The 17,969-nt window shown below is 43.6% G+C and overlaps 1 protein-coding gene across 2 annotated transcripts in view; it reads right to left on the bottom strand.

Moving 5' to 3' along the window:
• The window catches only part of NOS1AP (nitric oxide synthase 1 adaptor protein), a 314,730-nt gene that overhangs the window by 35,303 nt on the left and 261,458 nt on the right, over positions 1 to 17,969 (bottom strand). For both annotated transcript variants that reach the window (XM_025388290.1, XM_025388282.1), the window contains exon 5: positions 2,823 to 2,931. In XM_025388290.1, coding sequence (XP_025244075.1) covers positions 2,823 to 2,931 — 109 coding nt within the window. The remainder of the gene's footprint in view (positions 1 to 2,822; positions 2,932 to 17,969) is intronic.

Below are 17,969 nucleotides of genomic sequence, written 5' to 3'. Positions count from 1 at the left end.
AGGTACAGAGTAATAGCTGTGCAGGGAGCAAGGTCGAGGGAGGCCCTCAACCAGGAAAGCTGAGACACCTGACCCATATTCTCAACCAACAGAGGTGGTAACCCTTTCCCCATGTGAACTGGAGGGTGATGATGACACCTCATTAGAGGTCATGAGAAATGTGCCATGGGCATATACACAGGTGATATGATGTGATGTGAAACAGCAATAACCAAAGTCCCGACATAACAAGGATCTCAGACAAAGTTTTTCTACACACTATGACCAACAGGAGGGCTCTGGAGAACATCCACATCTGCGGGCTTCCAGTCAAGAGGCCTCCCTATTGACTTCCAATGACCCAGCAACATCTCCGCAACACACATGTCCTCTACAGTCCTTTCCCCATCGCCCGCCACTTCTGAAACATTCCTATGATTTGCCAGTTAAAACTCCTTCCCAAGTTAACCATTATCTCTTGACATTACAAGTGCTTTATAAAAAACGTAAATCACCATGTTTGGAGGCTAAGCAGGAGGGCAAGCAGAACCTGGCAGATGTGTTCCCCAGCCCTCCCCAATTCTGGCATCCTTCGCTGAACAATGCACTTCCCTTTCTTAGCTTGGAAACTGGCCTTCCCACCTACAGCTCAGCAGCAACGGGGTTCAACGCCCAGGCTGACTGGAAACAATCCCCTCAGCTGCATGGCTCCAGGCCAAGAAAGGACCTGAGAACCAACTCTATGAAGAGCTAGGGTCTCAGGAGGTGAGGGTGAAAGGGCTATAGGAAACAAGAGCTAGATATCAGAATTCGCTGTAAGAGCTGCAAGCTGACATGACAGGGAACCAGATGACTACTCCTTTTTACGGATAATGGGAACTCCATTCTGTGCTTCACTTCAAGATCAAAGTTCCAAGTGAGCACTGCTCTTAAACTCAGGTTTTGTCAGAAGTGGATGCCCCCACTGTGTCCATATTGCTATGTTAGATCTGATGGCAAGGCAAATATAATATAATGGTCCTCTTACCTAGGTTTCCTGCTCAAAATTCTTTTGTTCTGCATGTCTTCCTGGTTCTATTCTAGCCAGTACCTATTCATGAGAACTCAGACAAGTCATTTAATCTCTCTGAGCCTCAATTTATTCATCTGTAAAATTGGGAAGGGAAAATTACATGTCTTACCTTCTTTACAAATGTGTTATAAGGATAAAATAAGATTAACTATTAAAGAACCTGGCAAATGATTATGTGTTATTTGTAACGCTAATAAATTCCAAGGTCCACATGGTCCAGTCTTTGTACAAAACTAAAGTCAGAAGCACAGTCAAATACTCAAAATGAATTAAAAGGGAATTCCAGTCTTTTGTTGCATCTGTCAAAGAACATTACAGATGATCCAATTCATGACGATCAGGAACACTTCGTATTTCCTTTTCTCTCCTCCCCAGGTCCCCTACACAAGGCCACATATGAGCCTTTCACTCTCCCAAACCCTAAACTTTCTCATCTCCAGTGCCTATGGCTTTTCCTTCTCTCCCTCTTCCTACTCCCCTTTCTATCAGTTCCTTAATGCAGCTTGACTTAGCCTCATTTATGTTTTTTTCCCTCTCAGCTATACTATTATCTAGATGTGAAGTCTGGCGAGTTACTCTTTTATTCCTGCCATCTTTCCAGTTGTAGCACTTTTCATCCAACTCCATGATCTGCATTTAAAAAGCCTGGAACAGGGTGGGTAAGGGCACAAATCTCCATAGAGGAAGAGGCTGAGTTAACAAAGCATAATTCTCTTTGTGGAGCTAGGGTACGGAATAGGACACCTATCAGTAAATCTGGAGCCTGGCATGTTTTATTGACAAGGTACTTGACAAGGTACCTACATATCTATTAAAGAGGCCTGAAGATAAAAGATGCATAAAATGAAGTTCTCGTAGAAAGCCAGGTTTAGTAGTTTGTTTGTAGAATGGTGGACTTATTAGGGTCCTTAGGGGCACAAATACAGTGTTTTCCAAAATCTCCTCTGCAGAAAAATAGTTCCCAGGATATTAACACATACTACATGGAAAAAATATGGTTCCATTGTGAAATTAGTTTGGGAAATTCTGGGTGAAACAACATGTTCTTTATCAGACCTTCTCAGCAACTTAAATCAGGTAGTTTTAACAGGAAACATTTTGGCTGATAAATGTTTTACAGAACACATTTAGGAAATGCTGATTTTGATGATTCTTTTCATTTCATAGATGAGGACACCAAGACCTACACAATGTCACTCAGGGTTCCAGTGAGAGGCAGGGCTAGATTCTAGGCTTCTAAAACCCCAGTTGTCTGTGTTAGACTCCTGGGGAAATGACATTAATATAAAGAATGCCTCTTCAGAATCCTCAGAGTTGCATTTACTTGAGTATCAGGGTTGCCATACCAAATAATCACCCAGGATAACCAACATCACACACTGAGTCTAAACCGGACTCCATGTGTATTCATATTTTGTAGCCCACTAATCAATATACAGAATTATGATGAAGGGTCTCCTTAGTACATGACAACATTTTTTTCCTACTCCAGGGCTAAGGTTAGCATCAATCCTGGTGCCGTTTAATTGCTCTCATCCCAGAGCACATAGTCAATGGTCAATCCCTCTCCAATTATCTGTATGTAACTAAGTACAAAGTTCAGATGATGCTAAAAGAGAATTCCATTATATAGGAGCAATGACAGACTACTGAGATAGTTGCCCCATGTCAGCATTACAACAGCCATCTTCAACAGGGAGACGGGCCAATGTTGGGGGTGCTCTGGATCTATTACAGGAAAATAGCAGATGGACGGCGACCGCCTCTTTACCTTCTTCTTTGATTTAAAGACGTTACACCTGAAGATATTGCTGGCTCCATCTCGAGCGATATAGCTGAAGATCTTCAAGTCTTGGGAATCATGAGAGACATAGAAGATCCTAAAGGAAGAACAACAGAAAAAATGCATTGAAAATGGCCTTAGGTTCAAATCTCTAACCAGGAAAGCTCTGTTTAAGGATACTCTGAAGCACAGCTCATGAGAGCCAAGTTATTACAGAAAGTCTTCTTCCTCTGGGATCAAAAAGTCACAGTGCAGGAGGCACTTTCAACAGGTTCCACAAACACTAACACTGCGACTTTCAGATTTGGTACAGTGGAAACGACACTATTGTTAACCATTTCCTGAGGTGGCCAACCTGTCCCTGTAACTTGTGTGTTAGGAGGAAAAATCACTCCCACCCTTATCAGAGCAACAAACCTGCTTCTTACTCAGAAAGATGCACACACGTTTTCTGATGCCTGCTTACAATTATCCCCAAATGCAGAGACTTGGGGAACCAGCAATGCTTACCACCTTGGGAGGGACTAAGATACTCTTAGTTCCTTTGGTGATAGTGATCCCACTCTCTGTCCCCTCTCTGCCTGGACCACAGCATCCATGTGTTCATTCCATGATTCAATCAATGCCACTGAGTGCACACTGCAGGCCAGGCACTATCCCAGCAGCCAGGGACCCAACAGGAACAGGACAGAAAAAGCCCCTGAACCCATGGAGCTTACATGTAGGCAATGACAATAAGCAAATATAAAATAAGTGCTATGAAGAAAAATAAGGCAGACTAAGGGATGGAGCATGATGGGGGCTATTTTAGACAGGGTAGCCAGGGAGGTCTCACTGAGAGGTCGAGATCCGAATGGGGGAAGGGAGTCAGTCACTGAGATACCTGAGCCAAACCATGGCAGGAAGTGGGAACAGCAAGTTTACAAGCCCTGCAGTGTTCAGAAGGTGTTAAAAGCATTCAAGGAACACCTAGGGAGACTCAACAGAGTGTGGTTCAAGTGGAGTGAGCATGGTCAGCAACCAGGTCATAGATGCAGCCAGAGGCCAAAACGTAGAAGGATTTGAAGGTTGTGGCTTATATTCTATGTGAGATGAGAAGCCATCAGAAGCTTTTGAGCAGAGGACTGACTTGCTTATGCTTTAAACTAAAGGATCATTCTGGCTGCTTGGGGTGGGCAGAGGTAGGGAGAAGGGAAGGCCGGAGAAAGGGGGAAAATTATAAGCAAGGCCCTAGAGGCTGCATCTTAAGCTGGCTTAGGACAGGGCCCCCCCGAGCCTCCAGGTCTGACTGCTGTGGGGTCGGTGCAGGGAGTTGGGGCGGGTGCATCAGTGGAATTAGTTTTGGGCAGTCCAAGGAGAGTATTGCTCTTGGTAGCACCTAAGAGGCCACATCATTTCCACAAAACATTTTTCACCACTAACAACACTGATGGCTTTCATTCAAGCATTTAACAGGCCTGATTTGTTTTAGTGTAGGTCTGTGCTGCGCAGAAGAAAGAGAATGGGATTTAGAGTCGGCAACTTCATCAACAACTCTGCCACTTACTAAAAAGTAAGTTATGTCACCCCTCAGAGGCTCAGTTTTGTTATCTGTACAACGGGACTACTAATAGTAACACTTTCAGGAGTTACTGAGGAGGTAGAATAGTTAGTAAAATGCCATCTTACATCCCCTTACTGATGTAGCCTCTAAACAGTCTAGTAACTGAGATTCTTGCCGCAGGACTCCAAGAAGCCTGGGAGGAAAATTCAAAAGAAACGTAGGCACAGAGAGGAAAGCAATACTGTGAAAAAGCCCAAGTTCACCTTGGGGACTGCAGTTTCTCTGCTAAACTCAGCTAGCAGGCATTTCAGTACATCTCACATGTCTATCATCTCTAAATGAAATAGAGGCTGTTTAGTGTGGTTTCCAGTCCCCTATCCTTCTAATGATGCCAAACTGTCTTCCTAACATCAAAGGGACAAATCAACAATTGTATCTCAGCATCTCCTGCCTGAGTTCCAGGCCCATTCAGCCAACTTTCCTGGACATCTCCTCCTGAATGGTTCTCAAGCTTCTCAAATTCCTCATACACCTAAGTGAATTCATCATATTCCCCAAAATTCCCCAAGTCCCATCTTGATAAGGGGACACCATATGTACTCAAGCCAGAAACCCAGGTGTCATTCTCAATGGCTTCCTCCACTGTTCCCCAATATCCATCACTCATGAGCAAGTTCCTTGCAGACTCGCTCCCTAATATGTCTCTGGTTTATGTTTTTATCTTCAACTCCAAGGTATTGATCATCAAGAGTTCTCATTTTTCACTTGGATTTTTACGACATCCTCTAAACAGTGTGCTGCACTGCTTCCTAACTCACCTATTGTGAACCCATTCTCTACATTGCTAGCAAAGTGTTATTTTTAAAAAGACAAATTACATCCCATCATTTTCCTCTTGAAGCCATCCAAAGGCTTCCTACTGCTTTTAGGATAAAGTCCAAACTCCTTAGCATGGTGTACCTACCTTTCCGCGGTCATCTCCCTTCAGAGTCCTGACCTACACAGGCCTGCAGAACTAGGCGTGTGCATTTTTCCAACTCTGCAACTGCTGTGAACACCTTTGGCGGCCTCCAAGACTTGGTTCAGAGCAGCCTTCCCCTCCCTTTTCTTCAGTAGTCTGAGTTGCTGAATACCCTGGGGCTCAACTTTGCCACAGCACACATCTCACACTATGATGTTTTTATATGTGCTCCTTGAAGGAACAAGGAACACATCTCGGTATCCCCAGTGCCAGCACAGTGATTGGCACATGGGAGGTTCCTTGCCTGCTTAGAAGGGAGGGAGGTGTTCCAGCTGTCATTAATGAGCATCTAAAATGTGATCTGCCTGGCTATTCATTTTCCCCAAGGAAGTCAGATCCAGTTGGTTCAGCATCACACGTAAAACTTCTTGGATTCTTTAGTTAATTTATTCTTATGTAATACCCAAAGGACTGAGAACTGGATTTAAAACTGATACAGCAGATTTGAATGCAAACTGGCATGCCCACAAGACAGAGATGTGGAAGGAACAGAGGAACGGCACTAAGCCAAGGTTAACTTAACCTTAACAGATAAAGCATCTTTTCAGAAAATCTGAAAAAAACTGTACAGGGATGCAGCTACTGCCTTTGGACCACAGCTCTCTGGAGACTGCTCTGCTATGTCTGATTTCAGAAACTTAGCATGTTGTTATTAAAAGTAAATAATCTCTAGCTAACCAAAAAGTCAGCTAGTTAAAGCTTAGAAAAGTTTCCTCCAACATAACCAAGAGGCAGAAAGTTTTTCCATGCGACCTCACTCATCAACAAACTAATAAATCAGCAAATTAAGGTCTCTTGGGCGCAAATTTCCAGATCAAGAAATATATTCCAAGAACCCTTATTTCTCCATTACTTGGTTTTCTTAAGCACTGTGATTATGGGGGTGGTAGAAACTGGGGGAGAGTAGAGGAAGGTGAGTGCTCAAGAGAATAGGAATGATTTCCCTTTTTCTTTCCTTCTTCATCTTTATCCTTCAGTCAGTCTGGGGTAGTTCTGATAATCCTGCTTCCAAAAAGTACCTTAGTCAATTTTCCCAACTTTCACTATAATTATAAAGAGGAGGATACCAAAATGGTTCATATAATGTTAATAAGGTTTTATAAGGTTTTATTCCCCCTTCAACTTTCCTAAAATTTCTTCTCCTTTAAATTTCTTTTTTCTTTCTCTCTCTCTCTCTCTTCTTTTTTTTTTCTTGGTGAAATCTTGGCTCACTGCAACCTCTGCCTCCCAGGTTAAAGTGATTCTTGTTCTTCAGCCTCCTGAGTAGCTGGGATTACAGGTATGAGCCACCACAGCTGGCCCTAAAATTTCTTACTTTTATTTCAAAATGTGTACAGCATTATAATTTTTACTTACTAACAGAACTGTTAGTGCTTTTACACAGTAATAAACCTTTCTGCAGATGCATGATATGTCCACAGAACTTACCATAAATGAAAGACATCTGGAAGAAACTGGATTTTGGGTTTATCATCATGCTGGAATTTAGGTGGACAATGTGATTTTAAAAACCACTAGACTCACCACCAATACTCCCCTTCTCAAACTATTCATCTATAGGTAAACTCGCTTCTCTCAAGATCATAGAAAAACAACAACAACAACAATTTAGGGTAGAAGAAAAAAAGCTGTGGGGTCATCAGGCCTGGATACAAGCCAGCATCTCTGTCTGTCAGGATTCATCACTCATAGGCAATTCACTCTCTAACAAAGTATCTGATCCCTTTTTAAGTGGTTCTAGTTACCTGGAAATTTTCCCTCATGTTGATTGGAATTCTGCCAACAGGAATGCAGTGGAGGAAAATGGCTGAGAACACTGGCCCTAAGGGGGACAGACCTGGATTTCAGCCCAAGCTTTGCCACTTACTAGCTGGGACACCCTGGTCATTATCTCAACTCCCTTCTTGTTCTTCACCTGTGAAACAGGCACAATCATTGTGCTGTACCTCACACATGCTAGTAAGGTTTAAAGAATGAATGTGTGCAGAGGGGTCAGCTTATGGCAAATGGTTAATAAATGTGAACTGCTCTAATTACTGCCACACTACTGCTCTAGTTCCATTCATAGGGATCTAAGAGAACAAGGCTAGTCCTCTTCCAAATGGCCAACATTTTAATATATGGAAACAACATCATGTTTATATTTACTCCTTTCTTTTTTACAACATCATGTTTATATTTACTCCTTTCTTTTTAAAATTTATTTTAAGTTCCGGGGTACATGTGTAGGATGTGCAGGTTACATAGGTAAACGTGTGTCATGGTGGTTTGCTGCACCTATCAACCCATCACCTAGGTATTAAGCCTGGCATGCATTAGCTATTCTTCCTAATGCCCTCCCTGCTCCCCGATTCCTCTGCACTCCTTTCATTTTTAAAGTGAACTACTTCTTCCTTCAATAGTTTCTCAACTGGCCCATTTTCCAAGTTCCTTATTTCTCTGGCAGGTTTGCACTGTGGAAAGAGCATGGGTTTGGGGATGAGAAAGGTTCAAGTCTTAGTCTTAGCTTTGCTATCTTCTAGCTGTTGACCTGAGGCAAAAAACTCAGTTACATAATCCTTCATTTCCTCATCTAAAATAGGCACATTAATGACTTCTTCATGGTATTATTTTAAGCATTAAAACACATATACCACATTTTACACAATGCCCAACACATGGTAAGTTGCTTACTCAATAAATATGAGTTCCATCTTCTCTTAACTTTTTCTGTACATATTCCAACTTGCCAGTGACTATCTTAAAATGCAGCTCACAGAACTGAACTCATTTGTAAGGGATCTGAACAGCACAGAGTATATTTGGATAAATATTTTCTATGCCCCAGAATTGAATTTTTAGCAAAGCATCTCTGATCATGATTTTTTTCTTCTGTTATAACATCTCATTGCTGGTTCAAACTGTAGTCTACTCAAACGCTCAAGGCTAATTTGCACAACTGCTGTAAGGCACATTTCCTGAACATACTTGGGTAACTGGTTTTTTAGGACTGGCTCCCAGTGATCATGATTTCCTTTTCCAAGTTCTCACAGACCATCTGCTTAATGATCTCTTCTAGAATTCTGCCCAGGAGCAATGACAAATTCACTAGTTGCTAATTCCTGATCCAGGTTTGCCCCTGTTTCTAAAAAGTATAATATTTTATTTTTGCAATCTTTTTGTTTCTTCTCCATCCGTCATAATTTTGTAAAGATGACCAATCACTATTTTGCAATCATATTTTTCAGGAGCCCAGAAGCCGAGTGATTCAGGCCTGGACACACAGTAGTGAAGAATACCTTCCTTTTTCCTCTTGGTTTTGAACTTCTGTTTTTTAAAATCACATATGTTCTAGTGTTTCTAATTTGAAGATCAGTTCTCTACTTGAGAGGGAAAAAAAAACAAGAGAGTTAGAAAAAAGGGATTGAGAGTTTCCCCTTGCCATGTGCCAACTCTGTCTTCCTTCACACCCCTTTCTCTCTCATCTTCAGCCTTTTCCATAAGCCCAATGCATTCAGGGTTTTAATTCTCTCAGTAATGGTTGTTCCTTTGCACTCATACTTGTTTTTAAGCTCTGCTTTCCATACTGTGTACTTTTCAAGGAGCATTTTATGAAAATCTGGGCAGCCACATGATTTTTCTTCATGATCTCACATTTTGGGGCCTGACTAGAATCAATTATGTTGTTTTCAAGTTCTCATCCTTTATTCCCTCTTTCAGTCTCTGGCCATGAGACCTCATCTTACTCTGTCATCCTCCCTGGCCTCATCCAATAATCCAACTGAAGACCTGAATAGAACAAACAGGTTAAGTAAGAGGGAATGCCTCCTGCCTGATTGCTTTGAGCTGGGACATTGGTTTTCTCCAGCCAGGTCAGGCTCTTCTTGGGTCTCAAGCCTGCCAGTGTGCAGACTGAAAGTCACACCATCAGCTCTCCTGGTTCTCAGGTCTTCAGACTCAGACTGGAACCATATATTAGCATTCCTGGGTCTCTACCTTCCCAATTGCAGATCTTGGAACTTCTCAGCCTCCATAATCATGTGAGCCAATTCCTTAAATATTTCTTATATGTGTATGCATACATTAAGTATGTGTACATATACATAAACATATGTAATATGTGGAAGCACGCGCGCGCACGCGCACACACACACACACACACATATATATCCTATTGGTTCTGTTTCACTGGAGAACCCTGACTAAAACAGCCATATTTCCCCAGGTATTAGCATTCTACCTCTAATGCCCCTCATCTCCATGGGGACTGCCTGCTGACTTTAGGAATGCAGAGGCTGTAAAAGGTCTTGAGTCACCTGCAAGGTTTCCTGAGTCTACATCCATGTGCCTTGCCTCCTGCTCAAGACCCACTGGGTCTCTTCCAGCAAGCCCAGGTCCTGACACGCAATTCTCTCCTGCCATAGCCCAAAACAGAACTTGAGGGTAGAGGATGTAGACTACCAAGGGACCTTGAGCAAATTATTTTCCTTCTCTCAACCTTCTTCTTTTTTAATCGTTGAAGTGAGAATAATAAAAACACCTTTCAGGGTGATTATAAGGTTCAGATGCGACAACAGATGCATGAATATTCTCTAACCCATGAAATGTTGTACAAATACTTGAAAACTGTGGAAACAAACTTAGAAATGTCAAGTGGAAAAACAAAGAGAAATCTTTCTTGTTCTCCCAACATTGCTATCTCTCTGTCAGGCTAGGGGAGTCTCCAGTGTGTGGTACAGAGATTTTTCTCTTGAGGTCCTGGAAGGCACGGGCATTCCTAACCCCAAAAGACATGCTTCAGGACAGAGCAAAATGAAACCAGCTGATAAAGATAAGGTACCAAGTCACCTGAAGATGGTGGAGACAAAGTCAAGTGGTATTCTTAAGGAAAACCTCTGGGAAAGTAAGAAGCACAATGCGACACATGCAGAAGACAGAAAACAGAACCAACCTGCTGCTCAAGACCAGATGAATGAGGCCCAACTGTGAAGGCATAGTCCTGGAAAATCTAGCATGACTCCTGCTCTCGGGAACAAGGATTCCCTAAGTGTCCCAGCCTGTGTGATTCTGGGGGCCCCAATGTGTTATCCTTAGAGGGACTGGGAAAAATATCAGAAGGGGTGGTGGGTTGATGAGAGCCTCCAAATGCTTTGCTGATAGAACACCATCAGACACTACAGGAAGGAATGCACCCCTTACTCCTATCCCCAGCATGCTGCCTGAATACTGGTGTGCCTTTCTTTTTCTCTTCTCAACCAGCCCTGCAGCATGAACACAGATTCACAGTCCTGTCACAGCTGTTACTCTTTCTTTTCCTCATCTATCTTATTTATTTTTAATTTAATCTTCAGATAACATTGTCTCCCATCTTGATCACTGTTCTCTCTTATGACTGCTTTGGTCTGATTATCATTTCCCCCCCACTGTATATACACGGCTTGTTATCACATCAGCTGGTTTGCTTTTATTTGAAGTTATTATAATTTCCATCTTCTTCATTCCTCATTTTAGCCATTCTCAATTTGATGACTACCTTCCTCAGGGCTATCTGGCAAAAAAGAAGGGTTAATAAACTCATGAAATGGTGCCCAAAATCCCTCATGGAACTGGTCTCCTTACTTCACAGCCTGACTTCCACAGACACCTGAAGTGTGGGACCACACTGCCCAGTCACCCCTTGTCACCATGACTGGGATGTATCTCACAGGTCTGCCTTATCACAGCATAGTCTGGAAGGAAGCCTGGGATTCCAGGGCTGGGAAAGACCTCGAGAGACAGTCAAGCTCATCTCTTTAACTGCAGGCAGAGAAGAGCAAATATAAGAGCTGATTTCTAAGGTTTCTTCAAGGAATAAAATTACACAAATGTCTAACTTATTGTTACAAAGATCTACTGTGTACCTAGAGTAACGAATAAGCAACCAATTGAGTTTAATTGAGTTTTAAGAGCTAGGAAGAGCCAGACAAATGCATATTTATCTTTTGAAAGTCTAGCTAAGGCACCCTCATGGCCTATCTCAGCAGTTAATTTATGTTTTAATTTCACAGCTGTTAACAAGTTTTTTTCTTATGTCCCACTAAAACCTCCCCTGCTTTATTTGAATCAACCACAAACCATCACATAGCACTTTCTAAATGCCAAGTACTGGGATAAATTAATTTCTTCTTGTTCAGTTCTTGACAGGCAGGCAAAAAAAAAAAAAAAAAGCTAGTGTCCTTCACAAAACCACTACACAAAAATCCTTTCATATATTTCAAGGCTTTAATTTCTCTCCAACACTCATAAATTTCTCCAAAATAACTGTCACCTGCTGTTGGCTGTCAAAAACCAAATCTGTTTACACAGGGTGCCAATTATTTCTTCTGTGTGTCTATGTTATCTGAGTTCATACATGTAGCTTGTTCACATTTGGGGGGTTTAAACCATCCATCCCACACTTTTCAGGACCCTCAGACTTCCTGAAGATTCTTGCTCAGAGACACAACTTCCCTCCCAGAGCCAGAAAGCAGAGAAAAAAAGAACACACCACAAATATTAGGGGCACTACTTTGACTGGTATATGCTGGAGGAGCATTGTCTAGAAAATTACACCTTCCTCTTCTCTTTTCTCAAGTTTATCCTCTTGCTTTCAAGCCAGCAAATACTTTCCTTCAAGTGTTATATGCAGAGAGGCATTAGGCAAAAGTCTTCACAGTGCAAAATAATCATCAACAAAGCTTCATACCCCTTCTTGTCCACTCCCCATTACACATTAAAATGCCTGTGATTTTGTGGAATAGAAGACCTGACAGAACAGAGCCAAAGGCTCAGTTGAGGTTGCAGCTCGTCTGCTTTCTCAAAACAAGTTAATACTCTGAGCCTTAGTTTTCTTAAGTGCAAAATGGGATAAGAAGAGGTTCACAGAACTGTTACAAGAATCAAATGAAATGACTTACATGTAGGGTCTGCCGCATAGTAGTTGCTCAAAAAAAATCTTTACTAAATTGAAGTGATCAAAGAAGAATATTTGCTAATCTATTGTGTGTTTACCATCTGTCAGGCACTGCTTAAGGTAAAAACTCATCTAATCCTCACAACAACCATATAAAGTAAATACAGTTACTATCTCCATTTTACAGATAAAGAAACAGAGAGGTAACCCCTGTGCATTTTCTTAAGGTCACACAGCCAGTAGTAACTGTATTAATTTCTTAGGGCTGCTGTAACAAATTACGACAAACTGAATAGCTTAAAACAACAGAAATTTCATCTCTCACAGTTCAGGAGGCCAGAAGTCAAAAATCAAGGCTGATTCCTTCTAGAGGCTCTCAGGGAGAATCTGTTCCACATCTCTCCTAGCTCCTGGCTGCTGCCAACAATCCTTGGCATTTTTAGCTTTGCAGCGGTGTCACTCTAGTCTACTCCCTCTGCCTTCCCACGGCATTCTTCCCTGTGTCTCCTCTGTGCCTGTGTCCAAATTTCCCTCTTCTTGTAAGGACCCTGGTCATTGGATTTAGGGTCCACCCTAACCTAATATGACCTCACCTTAATTACATCTGCAAAGTCCCTATATTCAAATAACATCCACATTTACAGGTACCAGGGGTGAGAAATATATCCTAACATATCTTTCTAAGGGACATATTTCAACTCACTAGAGTATCTGAGTTAGAATTGGAACCCTAGCAATCTTCACTAAGTTCTGAAAACTTCTGTACCATCTGCCTGATTAATCATCAAATATCATTTGAATATTGAACGTCATTCATTACCTATATTGCTATTGTTTTCTCTATACCCGGTCTAGAAATTAGTCCCATGCTACATTTATGCCACCTGGAAACCCTGGCTCTCTTTATTCCTCTTATTTTTCCAAGTCCTTGATGTCTTCATAGATGTCTCTGTGGTCACCAACAGATTCATTCTCATGTTGGTAAGATTTTCAGGGGACACGCTGGATTTCTTTATCATCCCCAACTGATTGTCCACTTTCCATCTATGTTTCTTCAAATAAACCAATCCAGGGATATGATACACATCATAAGCACATCTTGTCTTTCCAAGGCAGCTGAGTTCCCACTTGAGCTTCTGAGGATTCCCACCATAACTCCCTCTGTACCTGACTCTAACTCCATACCCCTCATGCCACCTGCTCAGCCTTGAGGAGTCCCATATGCCATGACAGGAAACGAAGAAAGAGCATCCACCTCCTTCCCCAAGCTTCCCAGGGGTGGGAGCATGCCTGGCTGGCAGGTCCAGATACTTTTCTTTTCTAATATTGTTATTTTTCCAGTTGCTCTAACCTGGCTACCTCATGCTCTGAATCAGAACTCATCTGAAGGCACTTCCTCCCAGGACTTGAAGATAAGACAACAAGCTACTGCTGGGGGCTTGTGTGTACTCCAGGGCTCAGCATTTCTAAATCTCACCTGGCCCACCCTCAGGGCAATGTCCAAGCCATTCTGATTTGGCCTGGGACAACTCACTCTCGATCACAATCTAGTGTCTTTTTCTTTTTTGTGTGTTTTTAAAAATTATTTTATTATTTTAGATTCAGGGGGGTACATCTGTAGGTTTGTTATATGGATATATTGCGTAAGGCTGGAGTTTGGGCTTCTACTGAACCCATCACCCAAACAGTGCACACAGTACCAATGGGAACTTTTTCAGTCCCTGTCCCCCTTTCTCCCTCTTCCCTTTTGGAGTCCCCAGTGTCTGTTGTTTCCATCTTTATGGCCACATGTAAACATTGTTTAGCGCCCATTATAAGCAGGAACATGCAGTCTTTGGTTTTGGGTGTCTGTTTTAATTCCCTCAGGATAATGGCCTGCAGCTGCACTCATGTCGCTGCTTTTTAAAGGACTGTGTATCTTTACTTCCAGGCCGCTAGGTGACCTTAAAACAAAGTGGGGAAAAAAATGAACCCATTCATCTTTGACCTCATTTTGATTTCCAATTACTTTTTAATTTTCATTTATTTATTTATTTTTTTGAGATGGTGTCTCGCTCTGTCGCCAGACTGGAGTGCAGTGGCATGATCTCGGCTCACTGTAACCTCCACCTCCCTGGTTCAAGCGATTCTCCTGCCTCAGCCTCCTGAGTAGCTGGGACTACAGGCACGCCACCGCGCTCAGCTAATTTTTGTATTTTTAGTAGAGACAGGGTTTCACCATGTTGGACAGGATGGTCTTGATCTCTTGACCTCATCATCCGCCCGCCTCGGCCTCCCAAAGTGCTTGGATTACAGGCGTGAGCCACTGCACCAGGCTCCAGTTACTTTTTTAAAGTCTTGTATCTTTCTTTCGGAAATGTGGGGAGGGGGTGGTTGGAAGGCAGCATGTAAGGACCCTTCCTCTTCTCTTTTCTCAAGTTATCCTTTTGCTTTCAAGCCAGCAAATACTTTCCTTCAAGTGTTATATGCCGAGAGGCATTAGGCAAAAGTCTTCCCAGTGCAAAATAATCATCAACAAAGGTTTGTACCCTTCTTTGTCCACTCCTTGTCCACAAAGGGTGGAGAAATGTGAGCAGAAGCCTGTGAAGGAGGCAAGTCCTTGCTTGAGAATTCCCGTTATTTTCATATGCTGTATGCCAGAGTTCTTTTCTCATTGTCTCCCCACCACCCAAAAGCAGGTGTCGGGGTGGTCCAGCATGACCTCTGTTTTAAGAAATGCACATTCTTACTCTGTACCCCCTCCCTTGGCCCCATATTGGCTTCTCCAAGATACAGAGCTGAGTCTGCTTCAGAGTCTACCCTGAGGAGCTCAGGGGGTACTGACAGGGTGTGGCGAGTGCGGACAGAGGAATGGAGCCAGTGAAACGCAGAGGAGGATGCAGCCAGCTGCCTGTCGGAACTGGGAAGGCACACAGGGAGCTACCGCCTGAGCTGTGACTCGAAGACAACGTGGGAGGTGGCAGGATTGTGGGGTGGGTGGGGAATGTGTCAGTCAGGGTCCTGGCAGGAAACAGATAATGTGTGACTAGGCTGAAGAGAGGAATACAGGACTGTTCACAAAGGTGAGGGCAGTGCAGTGTCCCTGGGAGCCCTCAGTACCCCAAGTCCAGAGAGGCAGGGCAGGGAGCAGTTTCCAGAGCCAAGAGAGGAAGAGCTGTGTGCCATCTGGCAGGAGCTCTCAGGACAGGTCTACACAGACCAGCCTCCCTGGGCACTGAGGACAGTGGGGAGGGCTGCCGAGCAGATCTAGGACAATGGAAATCTATCCATCGCAGAGACAGAAGAGCAGGGAAAGCCCTTGCGATGGAAACTGCATGTGGAAAGGCATGAGGTCATGAGGTGGCACAGTTTGCCTGGGCACAGGGATTGCAAGACATACAGAAGGACTGGTGGGAGATGGGGACAGAGGGAGGTCAGGGTCAACTGTGGAGAGCCCAGCTACAGAGCTCAGACTTCACCCTGTGGGCTCAGGGCAAGGATGGGAGTCTAAGCAGGGGGATCACATGGCTGGTAGTCACGGTGGTGTGGAGGATGGATTGGAGGAGGGCAGGAGCAGAAGGAAGGCCACCAAGAGCCTACTGCAATACGGAGTGCTTGGGGGAATCAACAGAATCTGGACCTGGGGCTTGCAGTCAGAAGAACTGGACTCAAATCCCCACTCTGCTGCTTACATTTGTGAGCTACTGGGTGAGTCTTTCAATGCTCAAGTTTTAGTTTTCTCATCTACAAACAGGGGAGCTGTTGTGAGAATTACAGTTTGGTAAATAAGTGCAGGGCACCTGGGCTCAGGGCCGTGACACACCTGGAGTGACACACAGCACAGTCTGTGCAGCCAGACAAACCAACCCCGAGTCCAGGCAAGAAACACTGGAGGCCTAACAAAGGCAGGGGCAGCCACCATGGTGAGAGCAGGTGGACACAACAGTAGTTTCTCTGGGTGTGATCATGAGAGGGAAGGAGACGATTCTGAGCTATGTAACTTGGCGGATGGACTAAACATTAATGGGGTCAAGGGCCACAGAAGGAAAAAAGAACTAAGGGACAGGGAAGGAAGAGGAGTGTGTGGCTCTGGACAGGTCAGTTTTTGAGAAGGCAAAAGTGGATGGAATTGCCTAAGAGGCAGTTGGAAATAAGGGATGGAGGGGATGGAGTGTGGGGACCGAGGAGCATGGACTTGGCAGTCACTGAGTTTTGGGGGGTGGTTGAAGCCACGGGAAATACGAGATCCCCTGAGGAGCAAGAAGAAGAAGAAGAAAAGTGATTCATTGAGAGAATCCCATTAACAGTACCCATTTAAATGGAGGGCATAATAGGAGGAGTCAGAAAAAAAAATACTGAGCAGAAAAAGACCAAGAGATCTGAGGAGGAACAAGAGAAAACCATCGTGGAAGCTGAGGGAAGAGAGTCTCCAGAAGGATGGAAAGACCCACAGCATTGAGTGCTTCACAGAGACTGAATAAGATGCAGACAGAAAGCAAGCCAGGGATTCTGCAACCAAGACATCCCTGATGGCCTTAGCAAGAGCAGTCTCAGTAGAGTAGCTCAGGAAGCCCAATTAAAATGAGCTGAAAAGTGAATGGGAGTTTTGGAAATATAGATAGTGAATGCAGTTTCTCCAAAGAGTCTGGCAGTGGAAGGGCAAGACAGGATGGTGGGTTTGAGGGGCATCTTTTCTTTTTAGGATGGCAAAACCTAATCCTATTTGTAGGCTGGAAAATAAGGGACAAAACAGAAATAGCCTCTAGGGAAAACGACGGCTCAAGACATAGAGACAGCAGAAGGCAGGGTGCAAGTAGAGGAGCTCGCCTGGGGTCTGAGAAGGCACCAACTATGAACCTGCCACTAAGGTGGGGGCCAGTCCTACTCCTGGCTTGTATCCCTTGCCCTTTCTTAGGCGGAATTTGGTGGCCTTTCTGAAGTAGCTAAGCCTTTCCCTGCGAGAGAGCTAATGCCATTTTGATGTGGAAGTAGGAGTGGGGCTGGTTAAGGCAAGAGGTCAGTTTAACTTTTAGTAAAGTGTCCTGATAAAAAGCAAGGGTTGTTGTAACTGCCCCAGACCTGCATTTCACCCACCTGCTACTGACTTCCCTTTCTCATAGGAAGGAACCGAAATGTGACATGGATCAAAAGGACAGTACATGAAATCAAAATTATGTTACTGCTATTTTCTTAGAGAGGAGATTCATATGAATTCCTCCTGCCTCTCAGGACCTGAGTGATGGGGCTCATGTAAGATATACGAGGGCTGGAAGGGTGGGGAGGCCTGGCCAGGGATACTACATGCTCTCTTGGGATCTGTTTATGAGTCTTGCAGTCTCTCTTTTACATTTAGCTTGTCAAATTCCCCTTCATCAGCTGAGGCGTTTGACAGGCTAAATTGTTTCCTTTGGGCTTTGTCCTTCTCATGAGTGAACAAAGGCAATCAGGAGAAATTTAGGTTTAACTCTTTTACTAAGAAAATTCTTCTTACATACACATACACATACGAAAAAGTTTGGTGTGTGTATGTGCACGTGTGTATACGCATGTGTATATACATATATATCGCTCTCTATTTTTAACAGTGTTTGAGTCTGAGGACACACCACTGGCCTAGAGCCTGGATGGCTGCTCCGACTCTGCAAGGAAATGCACCTGCACTACCTCACCTCCCCCAGCAGT

This window comes from Theropithecus gelada, chromosome 1, assembly GCF_003255815.1.
Source record: "Theropithecus gelada isolate Dixy chromosome 1, Tgel_1.0, whole genome shotgun sequence".
NCBI classification, from domain to species: domain Eukaryota; kingdom Metazoa; phylum Chordata; class Mammalia; order Primates; family Cercopithecidae; genus Theropithecus; species Theropithecus gelada.
Note: the sequence above shows the minus strand (reverse complement) of the source record. Positions and strands in the feature narration are given on the sequence as shown.